Here is an 18260-nt window from a genome sequence, read left to right as displayed (position 1 = left end):
TCATCATTAACTTGGCTGTCCGGAGTCGGTGTTCGCATTTGTCCATTACCTTATTCCTCCCTTCTCCTTTCTGCACAGCTTGGAAGCTCTGCAAAAATCGACCATTGAACGTGTAAATACGGCCATTATGCAGTTTTTCTGACATGCGCTCACTGTAACGTAAGTAAAAGTTGCCTAGTATTATGTAGTCTAGAACATTCCGTAGACTCGATCGGACTCGATCGTACTGTTAGCCTTCTCTAATCGCTGCTTGTTGCTTTCGCAGCTGATTGACCCGCAACAGTGTACCACTGTTGGACATTTGTCTTCAACGTCTGACTTCCCCGATCCGACTGTTGCTGCGTTCTGTTTCTTATTTATACGGCGAAAATGGTGAAGCGAAAAGACCGGACGGGCCGGAGACAGATCTTGCAGCTGAAAGAGGAAAGACGCCAACCCCGTAAGTGCGCACTATTCTTCGGCACTCTTCCGAGCAATCTTTAACCTTTAGTTATTAAAGCTTGAGCGGTTTAAGTTGCTTATTGACTTTCTTGCGGTGTTCAGATCAAACCAAAAATGTTCCGAGTGGACTGGCGTTGCCGTCATTAGCACAAGAAGAGAATGATGACAGCGATGGAGCTGACGGTAAAATATTCTTTCGTCTATTGTTATTCCGCACGTTTTATCTCTGTGGTGGTTTTTCTCAATCACCGTTCGTTTGTGTGCTTTATTTTGCAGAGACAGCAGTCGGCAACGAACCAGCTTCTAAAAATGGAGTTCAAAGGGATGCCATAGATGACCAGCTTGCAGACTTTATGAAGGTACGCAATTCAGTTATAATGGCATCTTGTAGCCTTACCTGACTGGCGTACTCATGACCGTACATCTTCTTGAGCATTGGTTACAAGATGCGAACCGTTTGTCCTCATGGTGTCGAAGTACCGCCTTCGCCTTATACCTTCACTTTCTCTCATGTCGGCAAAATTTTGCGCCGTCGATTCGTAGACGCTGAGCGACTGAAGAACAGAACCTCAAGGGCCATCAGGTAGCACCCTTCATGCTGGCCTGAAAAGTTGCTATGTCATTGGCTCTACATTCAGAAAATGTTTAAATGTTGGGGAGCTTGATGTGATGGAACGACCGGGGGTCGTCAGGCAGAGCCCTTCATATTGGCCTGAAATGTTGCCGTGTCATTGGCCTCTACCGTGTTTGGAAAAGGTTTAAATGCTGGGGAGCTTGACGTGACATTGCCAGAAGACTGGCGTACCTTAATTGTGAGTAAAGTGATGCAGCATGTTGTCTGGACTGTGTCGGTTAGGCGTTGTGGGGTTCAATGCTTGCTCATTCTTTGTCATTGATGCCACTGGACAGTGTGGCTACTTGCTCTGGTTGTGCTGGAGGCCAGTTTTGATATTTTTTGTTTTGTTTAGGAAAGCGAGTCTCAATGCCCTAAAAAAAGACTAATGCTGCGTTCAGTGTCACTGATGTCTTGATATGATGACGCCACTACTCTGATTCAACAGGAGATTGATGCCATCTCAACACCTGCGCCCGGAACGGAGGACCCAGAGGGCAGTGAGCAGAAAAGTGAACCAACGGAAAAGGAACCCACAGCAACCACATCGGGGAGTGCACCAGTTCCCCAGGCAGCTCCTGAAAAAGCTGGAACTTGTGAACCGGTCTCAATAGGTGAGGGGGCAGTGAAATGAAGAGTAGTGTAGGTAGAGGATTTTTATAGCTTTTGCTTGACGTGTACCGGTGTTTGCAGTTTCTTTCTGTGTGCCAGATAAAGCTTACTTCTTGCAGGTGCTGTTCTGCCCAGCAATGCCTCAAGCAAATTGCGTCTGGTGGTGTTCAGAACCGGTTTACTGCTCTAGGAGTGAATCGGTTCACCAGTTCAATTTAGAACTGGTGAAATTCAACTGGTTCAGAACGAGTTCAATTCAGAAACAATTCAGAACCAGTTCACCAGTTGTAGGAGCAGTGCCAGGCAATATCAGCTGAAGTTTTTCAGTGAATTAATCGCAGTATCGGCAGCATTGTCATTGTAACCTAAACAAAGGGCAGGTAGATTTAAACTTTGTGTTTTAACGGTTGTCTGCTCAAGAATAAGATGCCCCTAGGTAATTGCCGCTGTTGCCTGGTGTCTAAGGCTGTGGTTCAAAACAAGGCTGCAGTGATTTTTTGTTAAAGTGTGCAAAAAATAAGCGCTCTTTTATAAAGAAGCATGAACCGACTTGCGCAACAGCAAGTTTTATCAAGCTGCGGTGGCCATAAGTCTGATAAAGGAAATACTCAAATGACTAGGCTCTGTACATTTGGTGAATGATTTTGTGGAAGGACATTTATTGAAGTTTTTATTCATCTTCTTTGCCCTTATCAGTGTGTGCACCGTCCTTGGTTTTAATTTTTGCACTAAGAGTGCACAAGCTTTGCAACTAAGTTAAACATAATTGACACATTCAGAAAAGGTTTTTACACAGATATTCTTTTTTGGCTGCATCTGTCGTGAAACGGATAACCAATCCCGATTTCTCCGTCCTTTGTGAATGTTCATGAATGAATTCTTACTGTATTCGCCTCGTCAACTCGAAAACCTGAGCTGTGAGTGTGGGCATGCCTGTTTTGGTGTCGGTCTATCAGCGCTTTGCTTGTTCACTTGTCTGTAAAGCAGTTGTTCTGACACGTGGTCTCTCTATCTCTTGTTCGATTAGGAAACATCGTCGCAGTTCCGCCACCACCGCCGCCCCCAGTGGAGGGCGAGGTCCCCCCGTGCCCCTGGGTCGAGTGCATCGACGAATCCACTGGCTACACCTACTTCTGGCACCAAGTCACCAACGAGGTTACCTGGGACTGCCCGCCAGAATACGAGGCCTACTGGGCGCAGTACGGGGAGCCGGTTGAGGGCAGCGCGGTCAACCACGACGCCAGCGTAGCCGCCCATGATGCGGCACCGGGCACTGCTGCTGCTGCGTCTGCTGCTGCTGCTGAACCAACCTCTTCCTCTGTGTCAAAAAGTACAGCTGCCGCAGCCAGTAAGGCTGTACCCGGTGGCACGGCTTTTCTCGACGCGGAGGCTGTAGCTGCGAGTGCACTCCCGACCAAGACGGCCAAGTCTATGAAAACGGAGCAACCAAGCGTCACCGCGGGATTGAGTGGCACGAGCAGGCTGGCAGCTTCAGCTAAGAAGAAGCGCAAGCAGGAAACAGCCATTGGGTATGTGGATGGGTCGTTTGTGACTACAGTGGAAACTGATAATACCACTTTCAAGGGACCGTGCGAAAGCGTCGTATGACCGAGGTGTCGTATGATCGGCCTATTAGGTGGTCTCAAGTGACAGATGGGCTAGAACTTATTTGAACTACTATATTTAGCTCTTTCTCGCGTAATTTGGGAATGTTCACCAAAAATACAAAGTTTCTAAAAACAAATACACTCCTCTTTTGTGCTCCCGTCCTCCGCATGTGCGCTAGCCCACCAGCCATGCGCCGCGTGCCATGTGACCCCCATGCCGTCTGGTTCTGGCCTGCCAACCCTGCACCCCGTGCGTGTAAGCTGGGGAGGTTGACACAGCCGAGCAAATTGAGAAAAGAAAAGGCAAGAGTGAGGAACTGCCAAGGCCAAGTGAAACGAATGATAGTATGGGGTGACGATGGAAAAGAGGCGCAAAAGAAAGGAACGGAGTGAATGTGGGAAAAACACCAGTTTATCCTCACCAGAGTTATCTAGGTTGTATCTAGTTGACCGTGCGTACCTGAGCATTGTAAATCAGGGTTTTGAGTGCATTGTTTTTATGGAGAGTTTGCCAGGACCTTGGTGATTGTTTGTAAGAAGCGGGTCGTCGTAAGAATGGGGGGCGTGTCATCGGGGTTCCACTGTAGTGCCGTGCACTTCTAAGATGTGAATGAGTGCTTTGATTTGTTGAATGTTTAGAGTGTTTAATCGCATAACAGCACTTTTGTTAAACGTGTAATTATTGACAGTTTATTGGTATAAGAATAAAAAAAAACTCACAAGAAAGTATGCACAAAGCACAAATAGGCAATTTTACTGAGCCTAAAAATTAGTTTAGGAATTCTAAGAGATGCGGAATGTTTCTACGTTCCTAAGCTATGATTCATTATATACATCAATGGTTTACCAAGTTCTGGGCTTTTTGGGCCCACCAACCTAATGGCCCTGACAGCTGCGGCACTCCACGAAGCCACTTGAGAGTCAGTTGGGCTTCTAAAATATGCATCCAAGCATGCTTGTTTGTATTCTCACACCAAATATTTGTCACTGCAGTGGTAAAAAACAAGAAAAAAAAATAGCGCTTTTGAGAAGCATCGCGCATCGCTCTGCAGCACTAATTTTACATGAGCGCCAGGCTATCTTGAAGGTGATAACGCAATACGGCGCAGTGGATTTGGCAAAATATTCCCGCCGCACATTGTCCAGACCCTACGCATGAAAGCAATACTGCAGTCATCAGATATTAGGCATGGTAAGTTTATAAACACAGTGCGTAGTCAAAAACGCATTTTCCCAGGCAGTACAGGTCGAGTTCTGAAGCTGTTGATTGGGAGAGTCTTCATCAGAACTAAAATTTGACAAACCGACATCGTTGCTGGAGCATCACTCCTGCTGGGGTAAAAAAAAAGCAGCAGCAGCAGTGGCCGAAGTCCTTGAAACCTCTGTCGGCCTTTGCAGAGTGTGCAGTGAAACAGGACGCCATTTTCGCCGAACTCGTTTTCACTCCCGACGCCATCTACCCGCGTGAAATGTAAACAAATGGCAACGAAACTGAAAAAGGGGTTTCCAATGAACACGCCAGCTGGTGTCGGTTGTCTGAATAGCGCAAATGTTACTTTTTGCAGGAGGTTTGGAAAGCATTGTTCACCCGTGAACGATGGCCTATGGTGTGGTCACCAAAGAGTTAATGCGGCCAGACATTGTGTTCCGCCTACAAGTGATTCATGCTGTTATTTTTCCATGTTGTCTTTGTAAACGTGAAGTCTGTCTTTCATGCAGGCATATAGGCAAAGTTTTTTGCCAGTTTGTGGAATAACAAGATTGTATTTAGTGATAGAATTGCACGTTTTCTTGAAATCTAATTTTGGCTATTCATTACGAGAAAAATTAACCGAAACTTTTATGGAAAAGAACAATGCATGAGTATAGACATGGCCAATATAATGGGAAAGTAACTGATTCACAATGCCTTACATTTTACATAGACATTGTGGCAGTTTAGCGTGTGTGCCAGTAGTGATAGTTCATAGTGAGTAATTTTTTGTGAAACTGGAAAAGTGAAGGGGTTAATAGAATGCCTTCTTAATTTAAGAACAAGGGCAAATCTCTTACCTATTACAGCCATTCAGTTCATACAAGCAAAAGTGTATTTGTGTTGACGTCAATAACCTGCACTCACGGAAAAACGTCCCAGGGTCCCAGGGGTACTGTCTTCTGGTAAAAATTCTGGCAGGGTTCGCTTTCATGCTGGCCATGGCTGCTTGAACCCAATGCTGGACCACTTTTGAAACGTTGCGAGCCATTGCTGATCTTTCCCATATCTTAGAGGTATAGTTTTTATTTTTGGCAAGCATACAACCCGAACGAAATTTTGATCAAATATTTTGTAACATTTAGCTGTGTGTACCATTATTTATTGTACGCATTAGTGAAGCGCATGATCATTTTAAATAATACCAAGGGCACCAAAAGCTGCTTCTATTCATATTTTAGACTGGTTTTATTCTTTAACCTTTCTACTTTTTTTTTCCCCACCAGGGCCATTATTCCAATCACCTCGTACGGTGCGTCAGACAGCAGCTCTTCCGAGGACAGCGACTACGAGAGACATGTCGTTCAGAGGGCTTCATCAAGAAAGTATGCTGCAAAGCGATCGAAAGCTTCATCGTCCATGAAGCAGCCGAAGAGAGGTTCATCGCCTCTGGTCGTCTATGGTCCGCAGCTACCTGGCTCGTTGCTGGATCAGCCAGAGCCACTCGTGTACGGACCACAGCTGCCAGATGCACCGGACACCACAGAGGCGGTTGTCTACGGGCCTCAGCTACCAACTGAGACTGGCAGCACCGAGGAGAAGGTCTACGGACCACACTTGCCAGATGCCACCAGTCTAGAACCCGAACCTGAACCCCCGGTAATGATCGGGCCACAGCTGCCAGAATCGCAAGAAGACACTGCACCAGCAACTGCCACCATTTCAAAAGTCTTCATTGGTCCACAGCTTCCGGAAGGCTTTCTCGAAAAGAAGGGCGAGCCGTGTGACACAGAAGAGCCGGTCGTGTGCGAAGACCCGCCTAGTTTGGAACCAGCTCGCTGCTCACCGGAACCTATGGAAGTTGATGAACACAAGGCCAATCCTAAAACGGCCATTACGAATCAATGCGCTGCAACTGCACAAGAAAGTGAGAGTCCTTCGCCCAGTGTTGAGGAGGAGCCCACAGCTTCCAAACGGAATGAGCCTGCAGCCGCTGCTTCGGCATCGGCTTTGGCTGGCCTTGTGGATTATCCCGGCTCCCCTGTCGCTGACGGCGAAGATGATGACAAAATGGACGTACAAGATGAGGCGGCGAAGGCAAAAGCCCCGGGCAGTGACCAAGATTCCGTGAACTATCCAGTCATGACAGGTGGGAAGCTCCAGTTTGAAAGTGCAGTGCAAGGGGCCTCTGATGTTGACGGGCCGAAAGATGCCGCCTTGAGCTCCCCTGGGGCAAAGGGGAGTGTTGTCTCGCAGGCTCCTGCCAGCTCCCCAGCCACATCAGTGCAGTCGAAGGTGAAGCACAGCACCCACTCAAAGGTGATGCTCCCCTTTTTAGTATTCTTTTTTTTTTTTCTCATTCTTTTCCAAAGCGGGTGATTTGTCTACATTCTGTGACAAATCTTGGTGCCTTACATTTTCACTCTTGCTATAATGTGTATCGTGTGATATGTATCTCTCTAGCAGTTGCTCCAAATGAAGGGGGACTCACCTGAACACATTCCTGAGGGACTTACTAATTCATGACCCACGAGCTTAAAAAGCATCATGTACCGGTACAAAAAGTTTTGTAGATGCATGAAAATGTTCATAACGCCCTAGTTTGCTGCCTTTATAAATATGTCATTTCAAATATAAAGTAAGCAAGAAACACGTTTGGTTTATCTAGTTTTCACTAGATGGCACTAGCTATCTAGCAAGCGAGAGTTCTTATTTTTTTTGTTTCAGTACAGGCGGCTGGGTGGAGCATTTTCATAAATTTGCAAAGCTTTTCTTTCAGGTGCACTATGGTTTTATACGAATTCCTTTTAATAAAAATTCACGAATTGGAAAAAAAAAATGTGAGGATTGCCCAAATGTTGGGTTTTTTTTCTTGGAATCTAAACTGGCTATATTGTTGAAATGTTTTCGCGTTGTTATTTTATCCTTGTTCAATCTTCGTGCCAATTTTAGTGTATGAGGTCAAGACGCTTCAATACGAAAAAAGCCCTGTACTGCAGCAAGGTAATGCATTTGGTATATTTTGAAAGCCAGTTAAAAATAAAAGCCATCTTCGATTTTTTTCAAAACTTTCACAAATTAAATTCAAGGTTCTGTCTGTCGTCTACATCAAAAACATGTTGCGCTATTTTTGTTGTTTTGCAGCTGCAAAGTGCCAAATATGGCCTTGTTAGCAGTATTGTGGTGATATACTCAAGTGGTTTGTAAGCTTATGACCGCAATGAAGGGCGAGAAATGGCTGTTACAAAAAAGAAACTATTAAATTAACATTGCGGTGAGCATGCTTTGTTGAAATTGGACGCGTATAAAGTACATTTCACCTAAATCCCATGTTGAAGCTGTGGCTGCCAAGCCCATGCTTGGTTGTGTGTATAATTATCGACTGGTGCAGTCTCAGCCGTGCAACTTGAGACCTGGCCTTTTTAAGTTCTGTGCTTTAATCGATTGCTGTAATATTTTAGATGAAAAACAGTGGAGTCATGGAGGGAGACAAGAATGTCTGTAATATAGTCCAAGTTTCGATGAAAATTTGTCAGGCGAGGGTGATTCATAGATGAAATAAAAGCAGGCACTCGCCTTGTCATACAACAAATAAGCAAATAAAGATCTTTCAGGGCCCCTACAGGGCCCTTGTTCCCAATGAAGAGGGCCCGTGTGAAAGGGTGCGACTATTTATAAGTTCGGTGGCGCAGAGTGCGCACGTATATCTTGGGGAGATTACCTCGCGACCGGCTAATCGTATTTTTATTTGTTTGAATCTGTACTGATTCTAAAAGTAGTCGTGTCGACAGGCGCTTCGCTGATGCGATTATGCTTGCAGAATCCCAATCGATGACGTGGTTAGTAGTCCGATGATGATCCGCCAAGGCATTCAAGCTTGCATTGCCTTTTTTGACATCGTTCTGGTGCTGCTGAATTCTTCTTTTAAAATTTACAGTGTCACCTATGTAGGATGCGTTGCTATCCTTGCACAGTATTTTGCAGACAACCCCTGAGAATCTTGATTTTTCTATAGGGTCCTTCACGCGTACCAGCTTCTGCTTAAGCTGGTCTTGCAAAGGTGCTTGGCACATATGGCATTAAAATTGCACATGTGCCAACAAACAGGCTTAACTCTTTCGTTACGGCGGAAAAACGGCCGATTTTGAGTGCTTCCACAAAACTATTTTTTTCTCTTGAGCTAGTGGACACATTTAGCATTGCTATGCATGTAATTGTAGCTTATAGATTGCTCTTACAAACACATACCAGCAGTTTTGTGAAAGGTACAATTACTTACAGTTTATTAGTCAAATAATCAGAAAAAAATGTACAAAAAAGTATACACGCAATGTATATAGGCGATTGTAATGAGCCAAAAAATTATTTCAGGAATTCTAAGATATACAAATTGTTCCTACATTTCTTGGCTATGATTCAATATATATATCAACGCTGTACACCAAGTTTTGTATTTTTGTGGGCCCGTCAAACTAGCGGAACTGACGGCTGTGCCACTCCTCAAAGCCACTCGAGTGTAAGTCGGTCATGCATCCAAGCACACTTTTTTGTGTTCTGACACAAAATCCTTTTCACTGTAGTGGTAAAAAACCAGAAAAAAAAAAATAAAGTGCTCTTGAGAAGTGTCGCGCATCGCTCCGTAGCGGTTATCTGACACGAGTGCCAGACTATCATGAAGGTGATAACGCGATATGACGCGGCGCATTTGGCAAAATATCCCTACCGTACATTGCCCAGACTCTACACATCAATGTGTAAAGCTGCAGTCGTCAGATAGGAAGCCCGGTTTGTTTATAAATACAGCCCAAATACAGCGGACGCCGTTTTCACACAACTCGCCACTACCGCGGGTTCAAATTTCACTCTTGGCGCAGTCTCTGCACGCGAAATATCAACAAAACATAATAAGATTGAGAAATGAGTCGTCAATAAATACGCCAGATGGCGTTAGTTGTCCACCAGGCGCCGTTTTTAGCTTTCGTGGGACGTTTGAAATCATCGGACACCGGCGTCCGATGGCCTATGGCGCCGTACTGAAATAGTTAAAGCAGAAGCTGGTACGCGTGAAGGACCCTATAGAAAAATCAAGATTCCCAGGGGTTGTCTGCAAAATACTGTGCAAGGATAGCAACCCTTCCTACATAGGTGACACTGTAAATTTTAAAAGAAGAATTCAGCAGCACCAGAACGATGTCAAAAAAGGCAATGCAAGCTTGAATGCCTTGGCGGATCATCATCGGACTACTAACCACGTCATCGATTGGGATTCTGCAAGCATAATCGCATCAGAGAAGCGCCTGTCGACACGACTACTTTTAGAATCAGTACATATTCAAACAACTAAAAATACGATTACCCGTTCGCGAGGTAATCTCCTTATGATATACGTGCACACTCTGCGCCACCGAACTTATAAATAGTCACACCCTTTCACATCCCTTTTCATTGGGAACAAGGGACCTGTAGGGGCCCTGAAACATCTTTATTTGCTTATTTGTTGTTTGACAAGGCGAGTGCCTGTTTGTATTTCATCGATGTCTGTAATGAACCAAGATTGCAAATTATCCTTGTGTTCTATATGCATTTCAGTTTTCCGACCTAGTACTCGCGCTGTCTTCAAATTTCAAGAATAGCACCCTTGTGCAGTTGTCTGTTAACGGAGCAGACGTGAACTGGTTCCCATGGATCTCTGTGGCACTATATGCTACTGCAGAGCACTTAGCACTGACGAGGCCGTACGTCTTTACTGTCGTTTATTTGAGCATGAAGCAGGAGGACAGTGAGGCTGATCCAAGTGGTCAATAGCTGGTTAGTGGCAGCCGAAGCGTTTTAGATGCTAACTCTCCCAGGGCGGCAGCTGTCTAGCGACCTTAAACACAGGCCAAGTGTACTTGCTGGTTTGTCGGCATAACGGGATCTTTTGTTCCAGTGCCAATATTTTCATAAAAGCGAAGTTCTTCTTGAGGCAATTTTTTTCTTATGCCCTCTTAAATAATCAGCATAAAGTACGCTCTGCCCACTACTCTTGGGCTATTAGCCTCCTCTGGCTCGTCGATATATCTCTCTCTCCTTCTCTTCAAGCTGCCTGATCCTGTTATCACTCACAGCGGCTAAGGTAATCGTTATATGTTTTGTTTGATACTTTCAGTTTTGCTGGGAACCATGAGACCATATCTTTCTGAAACTAAGCAGGAAGTTCAGCCGCCATCCTTCAGTACTTACTTATTTCCGCTGGAACGCTTACCCCAACGCTGCAAGTTAGACTAAGCTCGGGCGTAGCCTGCGCTCCCCGTTCGCTCCCGAGAGGTCAGGATCTCACCTTACCAACTCTGTATATGTGAGTGGGCCTACACAGCGCGCACACAACATTGAGCAGCTCATGAAGAGATGCATCCCGAAGAGTGAGTGCGCTAGCTTGAACGATCCACTTGGGGTGCTTTTCTACAGTTTGTTAAAGTCCTGCCTACCTTTTTTACGCTTAATTTCAACAAAACGTGCTCACCATTATGTTTGTTGAATGATTTTCTCTTTGTAGCGGTCATTTCTCGCACTACATTGCGGTTCTAAGCTTCTTGCGAGCCACTTGGGTATGTTACTGCAATACTGCTAACAAGGCCAAATTTGACGCTTTGTAGCTGCAAAACAACAAAAATAGTTCAACATGTTTTTGATGTCTGTGGTAGAGAGAAACCTTGGCTTTAATTTGTGAAAGTTTGGAAAAAATAAAAGATGGCCTTTTTCAAAGGAAGCCATTTAATTGGCTTTCAGAATATCCCAAAATGCGTTTCCTTGCTGCAGTACAGGCCCTTTTTCGTATCAAAGTGTCTTGACCACATAAAATAAAATTGGCATGAAGATTGAACAAGGATAGAAGAATAACAACAAAAAATTTCAACTACCCAGCTTGTTTAGATTCCGAGACAAAAATGCCCACATTTCGGCAATATTCATAATTTTTTCTAATTTGTTTTTTTTTTATAAAGAAATTTGCTCTGCAAGCAAAACACAGATAAATTAAATCGTTTCAGAGTATGCAAAGTTTTTACATCAAAAGAAATAGGGCAATAGCTACAGTAGGTTTTTTTTTACAGCGGTACAAGTTTCTAATTTTCCACGACCTGCTGAACGCACCAGTGACCCGAGCCGACTGTGGGAATTTTTCCCTCAAAATTCTGTGCACAAGGGGTTATATATAAAATTTTCGTCAAAATTAAAGATGTCGGCTGTATGCGCCTGTCCGATCTCTCGTGAAAACACCCTCCTAAATAATATGTTTGTAAAAAATAGGCAAAATCAAAATTTTTTTCATACATCGATTTTGTAGTGTTGCACATTTGAAAAACCTGTCCCAAAAAAATGATTTGCATGCAACAGGTAACCAGATACAAATAAAAATGTTTGTACTCGGGGTTCGAGAGCCATGCAGGAAACCCGATCCTCCATTTCACACAGGGCCCTGTTGGCCCTGTTGAAGAAAATTTGTGTTTTGAGATTATTGGAGGCAACAAATTCTCCTCACATAATGTAAAAACCTTCTCAATGACTTATTTACGGCCATGGAAGAGCATTTGATGCTGAGAAATCCGCTCAAAGCTGAAAACGAGGCTCAGTGGCAAATGCTTGCCAATGTTCACATTGAATTTATGATGACGTGCCTGTTGTAAGTTATACTTGTGTTTTGTTGTCATCTCCTGATCTGCTATTGGAGTCATTCTTGCAGAAATGAGGTGCGTCACACCATAATCGGGCACAGCGACGTTTAATTTGGAACTGTCATGCAACAAAAATCGTTCAGTACCAGTAGCCTTCTGAATTACAGCACTACCTAACATTTTTGCTAAGGAACAATACCGAAACTATTGAAAACATTGGCAGAATAGGCAGTTTTATATGGAGGCAACAGTAGACCTCCAGAAATGCCGACATGTGGGAACGAAACAAAACGAACACTGACTTCAGACACTGTTCTTGTCTGATCTGATATTTGATGACTGGGTGTTATCTTTTGGTGTACAACTGGAGCTGTTATCACAGAAATCAGATGTGGACGAGGGAAAATCACAAGTGGCAAGCTTATTTCGCAAATAATCCTAATGATATTGAGGAGTGCAACAGGATCTTCAACAAGATGTGATGGCAGTAAAACTGCTTGGGTCGAGGGTCTGTTAACACCTATCGATAACTTCATGCAACTGTACAGAGTATTGCGGTCTCAGTGCAAATCTGAATGTTGCAAATTGTTTTCACCATTCGTGCCCTGTTAACGAAAATTAGACACTGATGTGCAGTACTTATGAGAAGCATGCCTTTTTTTCTTTTTTTTTGGTAGCAGTGGTGTCTGACTACCATGCCCAATTGTCAAACTCAGGTAATTGATGTCAAAAATTACGTTTTTGTCACCAAATTGAGGGCAAAACTGATTCTGAAAAGGTGTGTTCTGAGCATTCGACCAAATCGCTTCACTTGCCTTAAAAGTGCCTCGAGCACAATGAAAAAGGCCATTACCTCTTTCGTTACCGCGGGAAATCGACTGATTTTTAGGGGTCTGAGAAAACATTTTTATTTTGTGCTAAACATATTAGTTAAGCAGATATTGCACTGACATAAAATGCGGATTATTCAACGCCCTTTTCAGCAATACCACTTTTAAATGTTTTCATAAATAATGGTTTCGAGAAAAATTATTCAATTCAGAATTTTTGTCCGGACATCGAAAAAAATGACAAACCACCAGTAGTTGAAAAAGTTTAGAATGCACATCTTATAGGTAAACATTTCAAAAACCAGTCCTAGAAAAAATATTTACTTGCGCGGTACAATTTGTCAGATATAAAAAATGTTAGCACGCGTTGTGCCCATGCCCTGTGGTAAGCCCAACCTCCATTTCAAAATGCTCAATTTTGGATGATTCTCTGGAAGAAATCTGGTGGTTTGACAGTATTAGAGGCACCAATGAGTCTCCATGTGATGTAAAAACACCCTGTTAATGACTACAGCCAGCACAAAATTTTGAGCAAACAAGTGGAGCGAATTAATCTGCTTGAAGTTGAAAACTAAACTCGGTGGTGGATGCTTGTTGACGTTCTGATCATCACTTATCTTTCGGAACTTTCACTTGCGGTTTATTATCATCATCTGACTCGCTATAATAGCCCTTCTTGCAGGAATAAGGCGTAATGCACTAGAAGGGTGCCCAGGAAGCTTTCACTGAGAAGCCTGCGCTCGACAAAGAGTTCGGCACTTTAAGCCTTCTACATTACAGCGCCACCTAACATTTTCAGAAAGAAACAATATCAAGCCTCTCGTAGAATTTGTCACAATTAGACAGTTCTACCAGAGTCCTTCAATGCTTTTCTGGTCACGAAACTCCGCCCGAAGGTTGATATAGGGACAACATCTCTCGCTAGCGGCGCCACCCGTCGTAGGGGGGCCACAAGCCGCCGCCAGTGCTGGGTGTGTATGCGCACTACTGCCGACGTTTCGACGCTATTATGTGCGTGCTGTGTTCTTCCTGTTACCTTTTCTTAAACGTCTCTGAACGCATCAATGCCACCAGATGAATAAGTCGATACGGGATCCAGTGTCGACGACGAATGAGAGCTGTTTACTTTGGAACTCACGCGCAGTTTGCTTGGGAGTGCGGGCCTACCTTATAAACAGCAGCGCATTTAAAGTGTTCTCACACCGAGCGATAACGATTGTGTTAATAATTACCTCATAGCCCAAATATATGCGTACTTATGATGCCTCGAAGCGGTACGTCCTAGCTCGCAAGTGTTGAAAGACGATGCTCATGCTCCATGCTCCCCATGCGAGCAGCTGCTGGTAGATCTGTTCGACAACGTGTTTATATTTGCGCCTGGCCGAAGGGCGATTATGTTAATGCGGTAGGTGAGCTTTCTATTATGGTAGTGCCGCATATAGGGGAAGGAAGGTGAACGGAATGAGACACGACGGGGTCGTACAGGAGCAATCACCATTGGTTTATTATATCCGGCTCGCCTCTCGCGCGCTGCTACCCAAGTATTCAAATGAAGTGAATGCTACAGCCAGAATTTTCATTCCAGACGTTTCAATTGAGTTTACACCCAAATGCGCAGTTGTTTTGGACACACGTTTGTGAGCGCCGATCGCTTTCTTGACGCGGGACTTTCGATGGCGTGGTTATAGCAGCCGAGCGCTTTCGCGACCACTCTAAACACGAGTTGCACGTGCCTAACATTTCATTGTTCACTTTATTCCACGCAGTGTACGCGGGGCACCCGCCGCTTGACGTTTCCTTGTGTTTAGTGTTTAGAGCATTATTAATTACCTGCCGACAACCCAGGATTTCCTCGGGAAGGGGAGTACAGCTGGTACAGCAGCCTAATCTGAAAGTTCCTTTTGATGCCAGTGCTGGCTGCTCTCGGCCGCCTTTGCCACTACCGAGGCACCACATCATACATTTTTTTTGGGTGCTGGGGGGGAAGAAGGAGGGAGGGCGCTGTTATCATTTAAAGCATGCAATAAATCTTAAATATGGTGCTAATGATACGCCGCTTAGACAATTCGCGCCACCTCTTCGCCGGTTGCCTCTGAATCGCTGGCCGGGAACGCGGTTTCGGCTTTGTCAGGTAGGCCGGGAGCCCATCAAAAATCGTTGGAACGGCATACGTCCAAAGCCTCGGTCTCTCTCGCTGAAGCGACACGACCACCCCATTCACGATGTGCTCGTCGGTTTTTACAATGTCGCTAGCACCAAAATGCTTTTCGCGAACCCGAACGTTCTTGCTTTCGAAGTTGAAACCGCCAGCTTCCAACCGCGGTATAGCTCTCTTCCATTTCTCTCGAAGTTCGGCGCTACTTGGGAAACAGAAGAGCGACGCCTTTCCCTTGTTGCTTCGGTATCCGGAGCTGCAGCCCGTTACACAGCATGTCTTAGTCATTGTGCATTCGAAATTTCATGCCGCCCACCTTGAACGCGGTGCACTGGCACATGAAGTTCATGTGACGCTATGCAGGAACTTTGGTGGAAGGAATACCGCGAGCTGCCTCCACACAACGCCTTCGGGCAGCCGCCGCTGCGAGTGCGTTCCGCTGGTTCCGCCGGGCGCAGCGGGGCGATGGCCCCCCTAGGACAGCTTGCGCCGCGTAGCGGCCGTTCTTGGCACCATATCAAGCTCTCCCATAGAGTGACGGAGAAGTTTCGTGACCAGAACGGTATTAAGAGACTCTGGTTCTACTAAGAAGTGACACTAGACCTGAGGAAATATTCTTGTAGGGAAATGAAACTGGCTGGTGAATAGCTGGCGGTGTTCAAGGCTCATTGGAAGTGCTCTTTGTCTGAACTAATATCTGACGACTTGGTGTTATCTTTTCGACTTTCGGCAGGAGTTGTTATGGCAGAAGTAAGGCGTGGGTGAAGTGAAATCATGAGCGGCGTGCTTTTTTCGAGGAACAGTAGTGGGCAATGGAGGCACCATGGCAAATCGGCTAGAAGTTTGGTAACTGCGTAGTAGCGCCAAATATGAATTTTGCTACGCAAGAACGAAACCAAAACTGCTAGAAACTGGCTGAAAACGCCATTTCCACTTGTTAGACATGCGGCACGTTTCCAGAAATAAGCTTTGGCAGAATAAAGCTACCCTTCCTTCGAACCAAAGCTGTCATTTTCAGGCAATTATAACCTCTCAACAGTATGAGATTGCAAAGCGGACAACATGATTTGGTATCTGACTTGCTTGGGAGCCTTTTAATCAAGAAAATCTGAGGGCAATGCAGTGTGACCACAAGCGGCATTTCGCAAAATGCACGCACCTCAGCTTGCAAGAAAACGCCCTCAAAAATCTTAATGTCGCCGGAGCGGGAACATTTAAACGGATTCTAAAAGTGCAGGGCCTAGGCTAATCACTGAGGCGCATTAGGTGTACGAGAAACGACTGCAACATGTCGAAATCGGCAATATAAAGGAATGATCACCAATGATCGATTTGAATAGGTGGGGTAACAAAAGAGTTAAAGTTGTCATTCAAATGGAAAGATTCTCAATTAGCGTGGTAACAAGGGAGTTCAGTAGCTGTTACGGCAAGGTATTTGCCATCATCCCTGTCGTAGTTGCAGCCGTAAAGGTGCTGCATTCCTGCTAGCAAACTAGAGCACGACAACCAAAGCCGCAATCCACTTAGCGGCATCATGAGGATGCTACTGACGGTTCATTTGACTCGCTGGAAGGTACCAAGCACACGAGCTCTTACGAGGCCCTCCACCCCAAATGCTGTCAAAGGCGGCAGCGCTGGCCTGTTAGCCCTAACAGCGTTGCACAGCGTAGCGTGTACACTCACGTGGTCCTCACATCCCCTGGTTTCTGTGAACTGAGAAATGTTTCATGCACTCTAGTACAACACTTTTGCACTCTGTGGCTCATAAAGGAGAGTAAACATTTTGTCACTTCCTTTGAAAACCTTACTGCTAAGTGGGCTCACGAAAGAAGGTTCTTTTGACATCAGCTGCCTTGCAGGCCCGTCAGTCTATAGGCCCGCATGCCCTCTGTGACTGTTCACAGCAGTCAGTGTTTTGATGGGACACGAAGTAGCTTGTCCCAGCATATGGACACTCCTGCCTGCATTTCTTCACTCCTTGCATGCTGCTCTCTAGTCCTCACAGCAAGCTTACATTATGCCAAGTACACTTCCTAAAGGTAATTTGTGTGTTCTGTTTGTGAAAAACATAGCCGGCATGGTGCCTCGTGCAGCATCACCGCAGCCTTCGCACAGACTTCACTTTTTCATACTTTCCCGCGCACAATGCGCTTGTAATTGCTGCGGTTAACAGAGCGTAATGGGTGCCTGCACTCTGTATTACTGCGAGCACTAAAGTCTCCTGGATCTGCACCAGTGGAGAAGTAGGTAAAACAGCGTTGCATGTCGCCTGCACGGTATGCCAGGACGTGATTCCTGTGCCCAAACCATCTCATGTGACTTAATGTGCCCCCTTCTATGTCATTCCACGTACAGAAGAAATCGCAGCACCTCGTGTCGTATGGTGATTCGGAGAGCAGCGATGAGGACAGCGTGGAAGTGGATGTGACTGCTGAATCGCCGGCGGCTGCAGCTACCCACGAGCGGTCAGATCCCACCTGGGCAGCACCGAGTGAAACGGAGGACGATAGCAGGCACCCAGGGCTTGGGAGCTCCAGGATGGCCCCCTTGGAGGAACCGGAGTGTGCGGCCAAGCCACAGTCGAAGACGCTTCCGTTTGTGCAAGTGAACTTTGTCCGGTCAGCTGAAGTGCTTGTGTTGAGTGAGTGTGTGGACGTGGGGGCCGAGACTAAGGGGGAGGCAGAGAAGGAGTCCGAGAAGGAGACTGAGGTGGAGACTGAGAAGACTCGCAAGGAGAAGGAGAGTGAAGAAGTAGTGGAAAGGTTGTCGCCCCATTCTGACAGGACTGCTGGTACGAGAGAACGGTCGGCGTCTCCGGCGGAGCGCAAGGCGCCGGAAGACTCGGACGTGGACGACTTTGATGATGTGGTCCGGGCTCTGGACATTGCCCTGTTGGAGTCGGTGAGTGGAGTGGAGGAATGCGGGAGGCCAGTAGGGTTTGTCAACCTTGCGTGTTTCTTTTTTTCTGAAAAAAACGTACTTCAGTTGGGAACGAACAACTGCTTGGCAGAATAAAAAGTGAACGCTCCGTACCATCTGTAAAGGGAAAGTTGTGGAATAGACTTAACTTGATAAAAGCATAACATAAAGGCTTAAGTTGTTGACAGCCAGTGGTTATTTCAGTGCAGCTGAATAACACAAGGCTGGGATGTTGGTAT

General features: G+C 45.5%; 1 protein-coding gene across 12 annotated transcripts in view; it reads left to right on the top strand.

The window, feature by feature from the left end:
• LOC144174834 (uncharacterized) overlaps positions 1-18260 on the top strand; it is a 39735-nt gene continuing 21475 nt past the window's right edge. For 11 of the 12 annotated variants that reach the window (XR_013323524.1, XR_013323527.1, XR_013323525.1 and 8 more), the window contains exons 1-8: positions 1-159; positions 266-439; positions 544-624; positions 718-800; positions 1503-1668; positions 2694-3195; positions 5752-6784; positions 17458-18003. Coding sequence is in view for 7 of the 12 variants with exons in the window: in XM_077703759.1 (XP_077559885.1) it covers positions 370-439; positions 544-624; positions 718-800; positions 1503-1668; positions 2694-3195; positions 5752-6784; positions 17458-18003 (2481 nt within the window). In the remaining 5 variants the exon portion in view is untranslated. The remainder of the gene's footprint in view (positions 160-265; positions 440-543; positions 625-717; positions 801-1502; positions 1669-2693; positions 3196-5751; positions 6785-17457; positions 18004-18260) is intronic. The other variant, XM_077703758.1, reaches the window with a different exon arrangement.

Source organism: Haemaphysalis longicornis, unplaced genomic scaffold (assembly GCF_048455015.1).
Source record: "Haemaphysalis longicornis isolate Haplotype H1 unplaced genomic scaffold, Haemaphysalis longicornis Haplotype H1 scaffold_3, whole genome shotgun sequence".
Taxonomy (NCBI): Eukaryota; Metazoa; Arthropoda; class Arachnida; order Ixodida; family Ixodidae; genus Haemaphysalis; species Haemaphysalis longicornis.
Note: the sequence above shows the minus strand (reverse complement) of the source record. Positions and strands in the feature narration are given on the sequence as shown.